The sequence below is a fragment of the Capra hircus genome, chromosome 2, assembly GCF_001704415.2.
Source record: "Capra hircus breed San Clemente chromosome 2, ASM170441v1, whole genome shotgun sequence".
NCBI lineage: Eukaryota > Metazoa > Chordata > Mammalia > Artiodactyla > Bovidae > Capra > Capra hircus.
The window spans coordinates 2,974,703-2,988,100 of NC_030809.1; the positions used below are offsets into that span (position 1 = coordinate 2,974,703).

At 55.2% G+C, this 13,398-nt stretch overlaps 1 protein-coding gene across 4 annotated transcripts in view; it reads right to left on the reverse strand.

Moving 5' to 3' along the window:
- TMCO4 (transmembrane and coiled-coil domains 4) overlaps positions 1–13,398 on the reverse strand; it is a 111,702-nt gene that overhangs the window by 3,355 nt on the left and 94,949 nt on the right. For 3 of the 4 annotated variants that reach the window (XM_018054866.1, XM_018054873.1, XM_018054856.1), the window contains 2 exons: positions 11,492–11,609; positions 344–1,481 (listed from right to left, as the gene is read on the reverse strand). In XM_018054866.1, coding sequence (XP_017910355.1) covers positions 1,074–1,481; positions 11,492–11,609 — 526 coding nt within the window. In that variant the 3' untranslated portion in view covers positions 344–1,073. Of the gene's footprint in view, positions 1–279; positions 1,482–11,491; positions 11,610–13,398 lie in introns of those variants that run through there. The other variant, XR_001918767.1, reaches the window with a different exon arrangement.

Sequence of the window (13,398 nt, forward strand, 5' to 3'; positions counted from 1 at the left end):
AACCCCAGCTGCCTCCTCCCGGGCTTGTCAACATTCCCTCTGCCTGGGCTCTGGCCTCCCCGAGCGCACAGTGCGGGGGAGGGGTCATGTCCGGCTCTATCATTCGGAGCCAGTGGGAGCACCAAGGAGGAGGGGTCGGGGTGCAGCTACAGTGACTAAGGGCTTGGGCTCTGGAGGTTGACTGACTGGGCTTTGAGACTGATCACCTGTGTGATCTCGGGCAGGTTCCCTAAACGCTCTGGGCCTGACGGTGAAAATGAAGACAATAATAGTACCTACCTCACTGGGTTGTTGTGAGGGGTCAGCTGAGACAATCCGTACAAAGCGCTCTGCACACGGTAAATGCTTAATAAATGGTAGCGAGTGTTATTATCTATTATTATGATCATCACACCTTTGTTTCTGCCATAGGAAATCCCCCCACGTACTTCATTCTTGTCCCAGGCCCAGCTCCTGTCCACACTGCCTGCGGACCCAGGGTCTCTGCATCCTGCTCTGTAACCATTATATTCAGGGCCCCCCTGTGGCTTTGTGGGGGGGCCTTCACGTCACGTGTTTCTGATGGCCGCCCCTGTGGTTGTGCAGGGCTCGGCCTGGATGGCTGCACGCGGCAAATCTCATCGGATCTCCCAAGGGCAGAGAGGGTAAGCTGTCCACTCCCCACTGGACCCACCCCCCCATGGCGCCTGTGGGCTGGAGCACAGCTCTGGATAGTGGTTAGAGGGGTGGGCAGACACCAGGCTCTTGAGGCTGGAGAGCTTGGCAGGGTGGCTCCAGAGAGCTCCGGATGGGCAATCGACCCCCAGCGCTGACCCAAAGCACAGGAGGTACCCAGCCAGTTCAGCCCCAGGGATCCGTACTGTGCTGGCTTGACTCTGTGGAGCTCTGGCCTCCATTCCTCGGGGAAGGGACAGTGTCTCCTTACAAGCCCCTGTCCTTCCAGTACCAACGTCTTCAATTTAGCAAAGGCAGTGGTAGAGATTCTCCATCTCCAGAGCTTGTGGCAGGGGAGTCGGTGAAGCAGAGTAAGAGGGTGCTCCATGAAGCAGTCTGGGAAGGTGACTCTCCTCGGGTCAGTCCAGCCCTGGGCAGGGCCCCTGTGTCTCACGGGCACAGGCAGGGCAGCCCAGTGGGTTGGCGCCCAGGCCATGGCTGCAGAGAGGGGGGCTCTCAGCAGGCCTGGTAGCAGCAGGGAGGGAGGCCCCTTCAGACTGGTTCAGTCCCGCTGGCACCTGGGCTTGGTGGAGGTCAGGGGGTATGGCTGCTTTGGGGGTGTCTCCGGATGTGGGACCCTGGGTTTGCCCATCCTGGTTGGTGGTCTGATCCGATGAAGAGGTGGCTGCCGCCCGGCGGGATTCCTCTTGGGGCAGGCTGCCTGGGGCCAGCAAGAGTCCCTTCTCGTCCCAGCTGGGCTTGGTGCGGATGCCCACGGCCTTCAGGATGACGTCCATCTGCCTGGCATAGTCCAAGTGGCCACTGACCTGCAAGAGGGCAGGAAGTGAGCACCGCAGAGCCCAGTCCTCCCAGGACCCCTGGGCCTCTCCCCGTGTCATCAACCAACACCATCACTCCAACCCTTGATGATTCTCCAATCCAGAGTGAGTGGGAAGCCTTTGGGTTCAAGGCTGCTCTAGAATTTATTAAATAAAGATAAAGGAAGCTTGAGAAGACTCTAGAGAGTCCCTTGGACAGCAGGGAGATCAAACCAGTCCATCCTAAAGGAAACCAACACTGAATATTCACTGGAAGGACTGATGCTGAAGGTCCAATAATTTGGCCACCTGATGCGAAGAACTGACTCACTGGAGAAGACCCTGATGTTGGGAAAGACTGAAGGTGGGAGAAGGGGATGACAGAGCATGAGATGGTTGGATGGCATCACTGACTCAATGGACGTAAGCTTGAGCAAGCTCCGGGAGTGGGTGATGGACAGGGAGGCTGGCATGCTGTGGTCCACAAAGGGAAATGACTGAGCTTCTGAACGACAAAAGGAAGCTTCTCTAAGGTCTGGGTCCTGTGGGGGCAGGAAAGGCCCTCCCGACAGAAGTCTGGAGTGGCAGCTCCCATTCTCTGTCTGCAGCTTTAGGTTACAGTGGAAGGGCTCTGTGGCTCACCAGCGGAGGGACCATGGGCAAACCCTGTATCCCCCTGACCTCCACTTGCCTCGGCTGTAAAATGGGGGCAGTAAGACTGAGTACCTCAAAGGGTTGCTCTGAAGGTTCCCCGAGGAATACTTCTGAAATCGAGAATAGGGCTATGGCTAGAAAGACTGCAAGGGGCTTCCCACGATTCCCTCTCCTCCTTCCCCTGAGTCATAAGAACAAGTGATAGCTGGACGTATTCTCCAGCCTCCCTGGCCGTAGAGTGCACTATGGTGATGCGCTCTGGCCTATGAGATGAAGCACAGCGTTATTCGGTGCTCCTTGGAAGTCTCTTTAAAAGGGGGACTGCTTCTGCTTTCTCCCTGTTTCCTCTTTCCTGCTGGCTGGAATGCAGACGGGATGGCCAGGGCTTCAGCAGCCATTGTGAGCCACGTAAGGTTGGCAGAGCAGCAAGACAGAGGGTTTTGGCCCCTGAAGGCTGTGCGGCCTCTACACCAGCCCTGAAATGCCTCTTCTGGCCTTTTCCTATGTGGCAGCATCACCTCTTGTGAGTTTAAGCCACTTCACCTGGGCCTCTGTTACGGACAGAATCTTCATTAACACAACGGTCAAGAAGTGCCGGTTCCCTTCCTGAGAGAAAAGAGACTTCTCTGTTTTTGTGTTGGGATATATGTCAGTGACTGAAAAACGGGTGTAACTGGCGTGCCGACGCGTAACTGTGATAATGGGCGAGGCCTGATACGCAGCGGGTCCTTAATACATTGGAGGACAGACATTTATTGGCTATACTCCTTTGACAGGTATTGGGTGCTAACTGCAGACGAAGCAATTGAGGCAGAGATAAAGGGACCCACCCAGGGTCACACAGGGCTCTGAATGACCTTCTCTCTTCACAGAAAGTCAAGGGTGTGGTGGGGAAGACCTTAAACAGCATACTCGTTTTACAGATGAGAAGGGAGAAGCCCAGAGGAGGGCGGTGATTTGCCTAACGACACGCAGCCTGTGAAGAGCGCGGCCGTGTGCGGCGTTTGAGAGGCTGACTGTGGAAGCTGCTTCGCGCAAATCTTCTCCCTGAAATGGAGCCTCACACTCTCCCCAGCCGGCTTAGGGGGCCTGCTCTAGTGCCAAAGGCAAACACAAGACTGGACCGTCCCTCAAGGCTGAAGAGGAAGGTTTTGTTTAAAAAGAAGACAGGGAACAAAAAAAAAATTAAAAAAATAAAAAAAATAAAAAGAAGACAGGGAGCAGAGGGGAGGCTGGCTGGGACTCGAGGAGACGGCACACAGGCCCTGCCGGCAGCGCCGGCACTCCCACCTGGCCAGAAAGCACACGGGGCCGGCCCGGCGACCGCGCAATAGCACAGAAGACAAGCCCCCGCGCGGCTTTGTTATTTCCTCGTGATAACCAGAACCTGCCTCCCTCTTGCTGTTTGCTGCGCAACTGCTTTTGAAGACCGTTCCGTGAGACACGTACGTGCACACACACAGGAGAGGCTTTTCAGATCCCTGGGCTCAGGGTGGAGGTCAAGGTAGGGAGGCCTCCTTTCCTGGAGGGTGGACATTAGTGGCTGCATGGCGCTAGAAAGCACCTAAGTTTGGAATCAGAGAAATCGGGGTCCTAGACTTGCCTCTGTCTCTTACTAGTAACGAGGTGAGTCTGTACAATGTCCTGAACACCAGCTCCTCCATCTGTAAAAATCAGGGCCATGATACCGCATACCTTGAATATCTGCTAAAAGAGTTCAACAGCCTGGGACTTTGCAGGAACTATTCTCCTCCATATGACCCAAACCTCTGTTTAAAAAGGGACATTACCCAGTTAGAGTTAGTGACACCCATCTCACCTCATGGGAGTGGTGGGAAGCAATAATACAAACCACAAGGTGCGGCTCCTGGCACACAGTAGGTATGCCGTGCATAGGAGTCCCTTTACTTTAGTTTTCTTGGAAGGAGAGATAGAAGGTAGGGAGTTAGCTGGGCTGATCCATTTGGGAACCCAAAATGGCTGCTGAAGCTCAAGCCATCACATCTGAATTCCAGCCAGCAGAAACCTAGACCCAGAGGGATAAACAACGATGGCCTCCTTATACCTTTTCAGTGTTGACAAAGGGCTGGTACTAGGGCTGGGTGGAGGCAGGCAGGACAGGAAGGAAGGGAGGCATCTGTGGCCACAGCCGATGCCAGATGGAAATTGCACTCTGCAACTGCCCCAGAATGCACAGCTCTGGCCTTTCTTGGCCACAGGTTGGTCCAGGCCTCAGCCAACCCTGGCCCCTGAGCTGCTATTCTGCAAAGATGGAGCGGGAGAAAGAACTGGCTGGCAAAGCTCTGATTTTACAGGGAGCTGGGGGAACGGGAGAGCAGGAGTGAGGTGGGCGGGAGAAGAACCTCTTCTGTGCAGAGGAGCATTCTGCTGTGGCTGGCGCTGGATAAAGTTTCCAGGACTTCCCCAGCAGTCCAGAGGCTGAGACTCTGCACTCCTAATGCAGGGGCCCCGGGTTCAATCCCTGGTCAGAGAAATAGATCCCACACGCCACAACCAAGAGGGAAGACGCTGAGTGCCGCAACGGAGGCCCGGAGCAGCGAAACGAAAAGGCTGCAGCCCAAGACCGTCTTCCTGCCGCCTCAACGGAGGGCCTCCTCCCACGGGGAGACACGCTGGATGTCCCTGGGGTCGCGAAGCCTCCCTGGCGTTCCCACGCTGGTTATGGACCCTCTTGGGGGCTCCCCTGTGACAACAGTCACAACATGCCACCGTTCGCGTCTGCTAGCTTCGGTCTCCGTTCTGATAGACTGTGTGGGGGAGGGCAGGACCCGGCGCCCCACACCCAGCCCTGAAACTTGCAGATGCTCAGGCTTATCGACGCGAGGTGAGGGGGCCGCAGGGCTTCCTGCTTCCTGCCTTGCAAGACACCTCGACTTTCCAAACCAAAGCTGCTGCCATCTGCCCAACCATTTCCAAGACTATCAGACCCCTTGGGGGCGCCTTTACCTCTCAGGCCTCAGTTTCCTCTTCTGTAAAATGGGGCTAATAAAGATACATACACCATGTGGGCTGGTTGTGAGGATTCAATGAGATAATACACGTCACAGGCTTAATGGCTGAGGGCTGGAGGTCACGGACAAGAAGCCACAGAAATGTGTGGACACAGGCAGCGTGAACGCAGTGGTGAAGAGTCCCGGCTCAGGGAGGTTCTGGGTTCACCCGGCTCTGCCACCCACAGGCAGTGTGCCCTGCTGCAGCCGCAGTTTCTATACCTGCCAGGCTCAGCTCAGCCGCTCAGTCGTGGCTGACTCTGCGACCCCATGGACTGCAGCACACCAGGCCTCCCTGTCCATCACCCACTCCTGGAGCTTGCTCAAACTCACGTCCATCGAGTCAGTAATGCCGTGCAACCATCTCATCCTCTGTCGTTCCCTTCTCCTCCCGCCTTCATTCTTTCCCAGCATCAGGGTCTTTTCCAAGGAGTCAGTTCGTTGCATCAGGTGGCCAAAGTACTGGAGTTGTAGCTTTAGCATCAGTCATTCCAATGACTATTCAGGACTGATCTCCTTTAGGATGGCCTGGTTGGATCTCTTTGCAGTCCAAGGGACTCTCGAGTCTTCTTTAGCACTACAGTTCAAAAGCATCGATTTTTTGGCACTCAGCTTTCTTTATGGTCTAACTCTCACATCCATACATGACCACTGGAAAAACCATAGCTTTGACTAGATGGACCTTTGTTGGCAAAGTAATGTCTCTGCTTTGTAATATGCTGTCTAGGTTGGTCATAGCTTTTCTTCCAAGGAGCAAGCATCTTTTAATTTCATGGCTGCAGTCACCATTTGTAGTGATTTTGGAGCCCAGAAAAATAAAGTCAGCCACTGTTTCCCTTGTTTCCCCATCTATTTGTCATGAAGTGATGGGACTGGATGCCATGATCTTACTTTTCTGAATATTGAGTTTTAAGCCACGTTTTTCACTCTCCTCTTTCACTTTCATCAACAGGCTCTTTAGTTCTTCTTTGGTTTCTGCCATAAGGGTGGTGTTATCTGCATATCTGAGGTTATTGATATTTCTCCCAGAAATCTTGATTCCAGCTTGTGCTTCATCCAGCCCAGCATTTCACATGATGTACTCTGCATATAAGTTAAATAAGCAAAGCGACAATATACAGCCTTGACATACTCCTTTCCTGATTTGGAAACAGTCTGTTGTTCCATGTCCGGTTCTAATGGTGGCTTCCTGATCTGCATACAGATTTCTCAGGAGGCAGGTCAGCTGGTCTGGTATTCCCATCTCTTTCAGAATTTTCCACAGTTTACTGTGACCCACACAGTCAAAGGCTTTGGCATAGTCAATAAAGCAGAAATAGATGTTTTTCTGGAACTCTCTTGCTTTTTCCATGATCCATTGGATGTTGGCAATTTGATCTCTGGTTCCTCTGCCTTTTCTAAAACCAGCTTGAACATCTGGAAGTTCACGGTTCACATATTGCTGAAACCTGGCTTGGAGGATTCTGAGCATTACTTTACTAGCATGTGAGATGAGTGCAATTGTGGGTAGTTTGAGCATTCTTTGGCATTGCCTTTCTTTGGGATTGAAATGAAAATTGACCTTTTCCAGTCCTGTGGCCACTGCTGAGTTTTCCAAATTTGCTGGCATATTGAGTGCAGCACCTTCACAGCATCATCTTTTAGGATTCGAAATAGCTCAGCTGGAATTCCATCACCTCCACTAGCTTTGTTCATAGTGATGCTTCCTAAGGCCCACTTGACTTCACATTCCAGGATGTCTGGCTCTAGGTGAGTGTGACTGATGACACCGTTGTGATTATCTGGGTCATGAAGATCTTTTTTGTACAGTTCTTCTGTGTATTCTTGTCAGCTCTTCTTAACATCTTCTGCTTCTGTTAGGTCCATACCATTTCTGTCCTTTATCGAGCCCATCTTTGCATGAAATGTTCCCTTGGTATCTCTAATTTTCTTGAAGAGATCTCTAGTCTTTCCCATCCTACTGTTTTCCTCTATTTCTTTGCATTGATACCTGTACAATGGGGTCATTACTCCTACTTCACTGGACAGCTATGGGGATCAAGTGACATAAGGTCTGTAACCCATGCAGAGCAGTGTATGGTGTGTTGGCTAATGTTACTATAACTGAGTGTCTATTTTGTGCCCTGGTGGCTCAGTTGGTTAAAAATCTGCCTGCAAAGCTGGAGACCCAGCTTCGATCCCTGGGTTGGGAAGCTCTGCTGGAGAAGGAAATGGCAACCCTCTCCAGTATTCTTGGCTGGGAAATCCCTTGGACACAGGAGCCTGGTGGGCTGCAGTCCAGGGGTCACAAAGTCAGACATGACTGAGCAACTAACCACCACCGTTGTGTGCTGAGACCTGGGCTAAGTCCTGGAAGTCAGCTGGCATTTCTTCTGGATCACCAAGATTCCAGAGACCCTTGACTGGATCTCTGCTCCCTAAGAAGCCGCATGAGGTGGTCCCTGAGGAGGCAGAAACCCCCATCTGCTGCAAACCAGGCCCCACACAGGAGAGGCTGAGAGAGCATCAGGTAGCCTAGCCTTCGTCTGCTTCATTCCCTGGAGATGCTCCCATCTGTGTCAGAGCCTGACCCCGGCTCACCCCTGCTCAGGCTTGTCCTGAGGTCAGGAGCCTCTGCAGACCAGGTCTGTGTCCCGTGCCTGCCGCTGGGCTAACGCGGAGGGCTCTGCCGACGTGGGCCTGGCCGGGAGAAGGCGGGTCCTTAGGTCTCAGCCCTGAGCATGGGGCAGGCACTGCTTGCCAACAGCAGTCATGAGGACTCTGTTGCCAGCAACGTCTCCTCCAGCAAGAATTTTCAAGGAAAATAGGAGGGCGGCACGAAGGCAATGCTAATTACCTCTAATTACCCAGAAAAGGAAAGCACTGCTTTCTCTGATGCATCCTAATGCGATAAAGAGCTATTATTAGGCAGGAGCTGGGAGGCTGCCATGAAGGAATCTGAGCCCGGAGAGGAATCTCTGCAGCTGCTGGTCTCGGGGGGCAGGGAGGCGGGGACTAGCGTTAAAGGTGGGCCTCCTGTGCACCAAGCATCGCGCACACGCCCTGGAAGGTAGGTGGTAGCCCTTGTTTCTAGGATGCGGCCCCCGAGGCACAGAGAGGTTAAGTCACTGGCCTGAGGTCACACAGCCAGCACACCAGCAGCAGAGGTGGGTTCTGAGCCAGGCCTCCCGCTCATCGACAGCTGTGCTCTTCCTACTACATCCCATTCAGAGGCTTCCCAGGGCAGAGTCGACATCTTCCAAGGGCTCTGTAGCATTTCAAGGAAATTTTCATTGAAAAGGAAATTTCAGCCATGCTTTTCACATTTGATTCCTGTGGCAGAGGGAGACCCCTGGCGTGGTGGGGCATCAAGTCAAACAGGACAGAGACCCCTGGACGCGGGCCAGCGGGCATCCGAGTCTGGTGGTCTCAGTCTTGTCAGCCAAGCTCTCTGCACTCCCACCGGAAGATGGAGCGCACAGACTCCGGACCTGCTTTCAGAGACCGGATCTACAACTCTGCTTCCGTGAGTCTATCCTCTCAAGCCTCGCTCAGTCATGTCTGACTCTTAGCGTAGCCCGCAGCTCCTGCGTCCATGGAATTCTCCAGGCAAGAGTACTGGAGTGGGTTGTCATTCCCGACTCCAGGGAATATTCCCAACCCAGGAATCGAACTGGGTCTCCTGCGTTGCTGGCAGATTCCTTACTGTCTGAGCCACCAGGGAAGCCCATTGTCTCAAGCCTCAGTGTTCTAGTCTGTGACTTGGGGATGCCCACATCCTACTCAACGGGGTTGCTGCGAGGTTGATATCGCATGAAGCAAGTTTCTCAGGGGTAAAGATGATCTAAAGAGCTGACTCTAGGGGTTGAAGCTCCTATCTATCCTGGGACGACTGCCTCTTGAATTAGGAGTGATCAGTTTCATGGGTGGATGAGCCTAAAAACTCTTTTTATTCTTGGACCGACATCAGCCTCCAAAGCTGCCAGTTAGGAAGACACGGGGCTGACTCACTTGCCTTCCTCTGGTGGGTCAGGACTTGTGAGCCAGGGCCCTGGGAGTCTGGGGGAGTAAAGAGATGAGCCAGGACAAGTTGGCCCCCGCGAGATGGGGGCAGGCTGGGTGAGAGACCCAGGGGCCCTCAGGGCAAGGCCACGGCCCATGAGCTCGGGGCCGGCAGTGCCTGGTAACACTGCAGTTTGACGTTTTTGTGCTAGAACCCCCCGTGCTCTCTTCAGGCCTCAGTTCCGCTTTAACAAACACGCAACCAGGGACTTCCCCGGCGCGCCCAGTGGTTAAGACGCCACCTTCCAGTGCAGCGGACGTGGGTTCCATCCCTGGTCAGGGAGCCAAGATCCCACATGCCTTGCAGCCAAAAACCCAAAAGCATTAAACAGAAGTAACACTGTAACAAATTTAACAAAGACTTTAAAAACTGTCCACATTAAAAAAAAAAAAATCTTTAAAAAGAAAATCAAAAAACCCCTAAAACCTCATGCAACCTGGCGTTAGCTGTGCTGGTGGGGGTCAGGGTGCCCAGCTTCCCCCACCACGAGGTGCAGTGTGTGTGTGTGTGTTCGGGGGTGTTGTTGGCCAGGCTGCCGTTGAAACTGAACGGAGGAGCCAAGGCCGTCCTGGGTACCCCTCCCCAGGGGAGTTTTCAGATGCCCAGGGAGGGGCCTGGTCTGCCTGCTTTCAGACAGGATGGTGTGGCTGGCTCAAACCACGCTTATGTGGTACCTGGGGCAACTGGTTTATGCTTGGGAAATGCTTGGCACTTGATAAATGGCAGCTGGTAGTGTAGTAACTGGAAACTGAAGCTCCTCTTCTCGTGGGACTTTCATTGCAGCGACTTCCCCTGGCGGAGTTTGCTTGAGGATGTAACTGCAGCCCACGAGCCTCCCCTTCCTCTTCCTGGCAGCTGGTGACTCTGCCACTGGTTCCCACATCTACCCGACCAGGGGCAATGCCCACTGGCTTCAGACCTGGGCTTGAGTCCTGCCCTGCCATGCTCCTGCTGAGTGACCCTGGGCAAGTCCCTTAGCCTCTCAAAGCCTCAGAGTGCTCATCCGTACAGCGGGGTATGGACACTGCAAAAGGCCCAGGGCAGAGCTGGGCATCTCGTTGGTACAAGCTATAATTAACTCTCTAGGACAGACATGTAGAGGGGGGGACGAGGTTCCTGCAAGCCCGGAAAATGGATCTAGAAACCCAAATTAGGTCTGTGTGGCTGCTAGGGGGGTCCCCCCAGGTGGGTCCCCCCCATTTCCCAGCAAGAATGCTTTGGACCGTCTGCCCTGCTTAGTCTGAGATGTGGAAGAGTCCTTGGGGAGTATGTTTAATATGCAGACGTGCAGGCTCCACTTCTAGAGATTGATGGAGGAGGTCTGGGCAGCAGGGCTCCGGGATCTGCATTTTAAATAAACTCTCCAGATGAGTCAAAGGCCAGGGACCTTGGAACACACTTTGCCTTCTGATGCAGGGGGTGTGGGTTCAATTTCTGGTGGGAGAGCCAAGACCCCACATGCCTTGCAGCCAAAAAACCAAACACATCAAACAGAAGCAACAGTCACAAATTACCCCTTCCTCGCTCCCTATTCCAAGGCTTGGTGCCTGTGCGCTAATCACCTCAGTTGTGTCTGACTCTGCAATGTGCACTGCAGCCCGCCAGGCTCCTCTGTCCAGGGGACCCTCCAGACAAGAATACTGGGGTGGGTTGCCATGCCCTCCTCCAGAGGATCTTCCGGGCCCAGGGATCGAGCCCACGTCTCTTACTTCTCTTGCACTGGCAGGTGGGCTCTTTGCCACTAGCGCCACCCGGGAAGCCCACCCCACGGTTTCACAGCCTGGCAGCCAGGTGCTCTCTTCTGGTCCAGCCTGAACACTTCCACGTGTATCCTCTGCTTGTTCCAGTTACTCTCCGGAGAAACAGACTGTCCTGACTAGTGATCTGGGCTCGGGGAGTGAGTGAGGGCCGTGGGAGGAGGAGCTGGGGGAAGAGTGGAAAGAGGGCAGTAATGTAGGGGCAAGAACATGGGCTTTGGAGGTTCAAATCCAGGTTATCGTTTGTGCGTTATAGGATGGGAACGTTCCTGAGCCTCAGTTTCCTAATCTGTGAAATGGGGATAATGATGCCTGGCCCTGAGACCATGTGCAGGTTAGAGAGTATGTGTGCCAAGGGCCTGGGGGCATTGCTCTGGCACAAGCATGGTGCCTGTGAACAGGAGTTACCGCTTCCCAAGTGAGTTCTTACAATCTCTTGTCTGGGGTGGACCGGGCCGGGGCCTGTGTCCCTGGGACGTGGGTTGCTGGGCTGGAGTAAGATGTGCGCCGTCCCCACCCCCCAAAGTCAGCCCCAGGGGGCACGGGGGTGCTCACCACGGAGGACAGGTCCACGTTCTCCACCCTCCTGTCTTGCAGCAGCACAGGCTGCAGGCCGGCCACGCGGAGCCGCACGGAGGACGTGCGGTAGACGAAGCTCAGCAGCCAGTCCGCCCTGCGGGGGAGAGGACGCAGTGAGACGGGGTGGACGTCAGCCTCAGGAGGGCCCGGCCTGGCCCCAGCGAGCCTGGAGGGATGCGCGCTTCTGCGGGAAACCAGGGCTTGCTGCGCCCAGGGATGGCGGGGCAGCTGCAGGCGCCGATGCTTTGGGAGCACCGCCGGGCCTGGCAGCTCCGGGGAAGCCGTTTGGTTCCCTGCCGGCTCCCTGGGGCAGAGAACAGCGCTGACAGCAACAGACAGTATCTGCTGAGTGGATGACAGAGGGAACCGCACGCCGTTCTCCAGAAATCAGCATGAGGCTGGGAGGGACGCTCTCAGCTGGTTGTGGGCTTCCAGTTCCCCAGGGTGGCTGGGCCGGGGCTCCTGGGGAGACCAAAGAGAGGCAGCAGACCTCTGTCTCGGGGAGAGGACCACGGGGGTCTAGGACACATACTCTGCAGGCTGGGACTCTGGGTTTGGGGACCCCCCATCTGTCTGTGAACGGGAGGGACTGAGACAGGCCCGGCCTGCAGCTTCCTGCCCTCGGCCACTAGGAGGCCAGGGTGACCCCCAGGTGGGTCACAGCCCTGCAACACTCCTCCTCTGCTCTCAGAGGTGCTGTGAACCCCGCGCTCTGTACCCCATCACTCCTAGCCAGACATCCGCCCTGCACTCCGGAGACAGGATAACCCCGAACCCTCTGCAGCCTGACTCTTCAGGTACACCGAGCCATGTCCACAGGACGCCTGGTCTACAGGGTCTATGAGACAGCGTCGCCCCTCAAGCCCCTGTGCCCCGCCTGGGGTGACGCTGGGCCCTGTCCCCCAGCAGGTCCGTGCGCGTGGACACTTCTGTCCCCCTCAGCCTCCAGGACTGGAACTCTACTCAGTGCATCAGGCTGTCTTTCATTTAGGCCGAGTCTGACTCTGGTTTGCAGGGTCCCCTGAGTCCATTATTTCTGTGAGCTTGTTTGAAAGCAGGGTTCTCCCTCCCTGTCATGTGGGGGAGCTCGGCTGAGAGTCAGGGCTCCCTGCCCTGCCTGTCTGACCACAGGCGAGGCCCCGAGCTGTCTGGGACCCACGGTGTGGCGGGCTCCCGAGGCTCCCTGGTGGCTTTGACCCTTCAGGGTCTCTGACCACATGGGTGCCTGTGTGGCACCACCCCGGACACCCCTGGAAGGACTGGGGTCCAGAGGTGAGGGGCTCTCAATAGACCCTTGGGCTTCCCAGGTGGCGCTAGTGGTAAAGAACCCACTTCCCAGTGCAGGAGACATAAAGAGACGTGGGACTGATCCCTGGGTCAGGAAGATCCCTTGGAGGAGGGCGTGGCAACCCACTCTGGTATTAGTGCCTGGAGAATCCCAAGGACAGAGGGGCCTGGTGGGCCGCAGTCCATGGGGTCACAAAGAGTCGGACGCGACTGCAGCGACTCAGCACACTCGCGTGCAGCAACAGGCCCGCCTGCATGTCCCCGCTGACTCCACCATCTGAATCACCCACCAGGTCCCTCGGACAGAGGCCAGCAGGACCACGTCCCACGTCCCCCTCCCCCCCACGGCCGCTGAGCACTGAATCCCCCGCCCTCCTCCCCCAGGACCTTCTGCTCCAGCTCTGAAATCAGGCAGCCCCTCCCCCAGCCCCTCCCCCTCCTTAAACTCTCACCCGACCCCTGTCCTCTCAGAAGCTGACCGTGACTCCCCACTGCCCACAAGCTTTCTTTTCTAGAAAATCCCTTAACTCCCTCCAGACAGCAATGCTTGCACACCCCAATGGTTGGCCTCATATTGAAGGCCCAAGAGAGTGTCC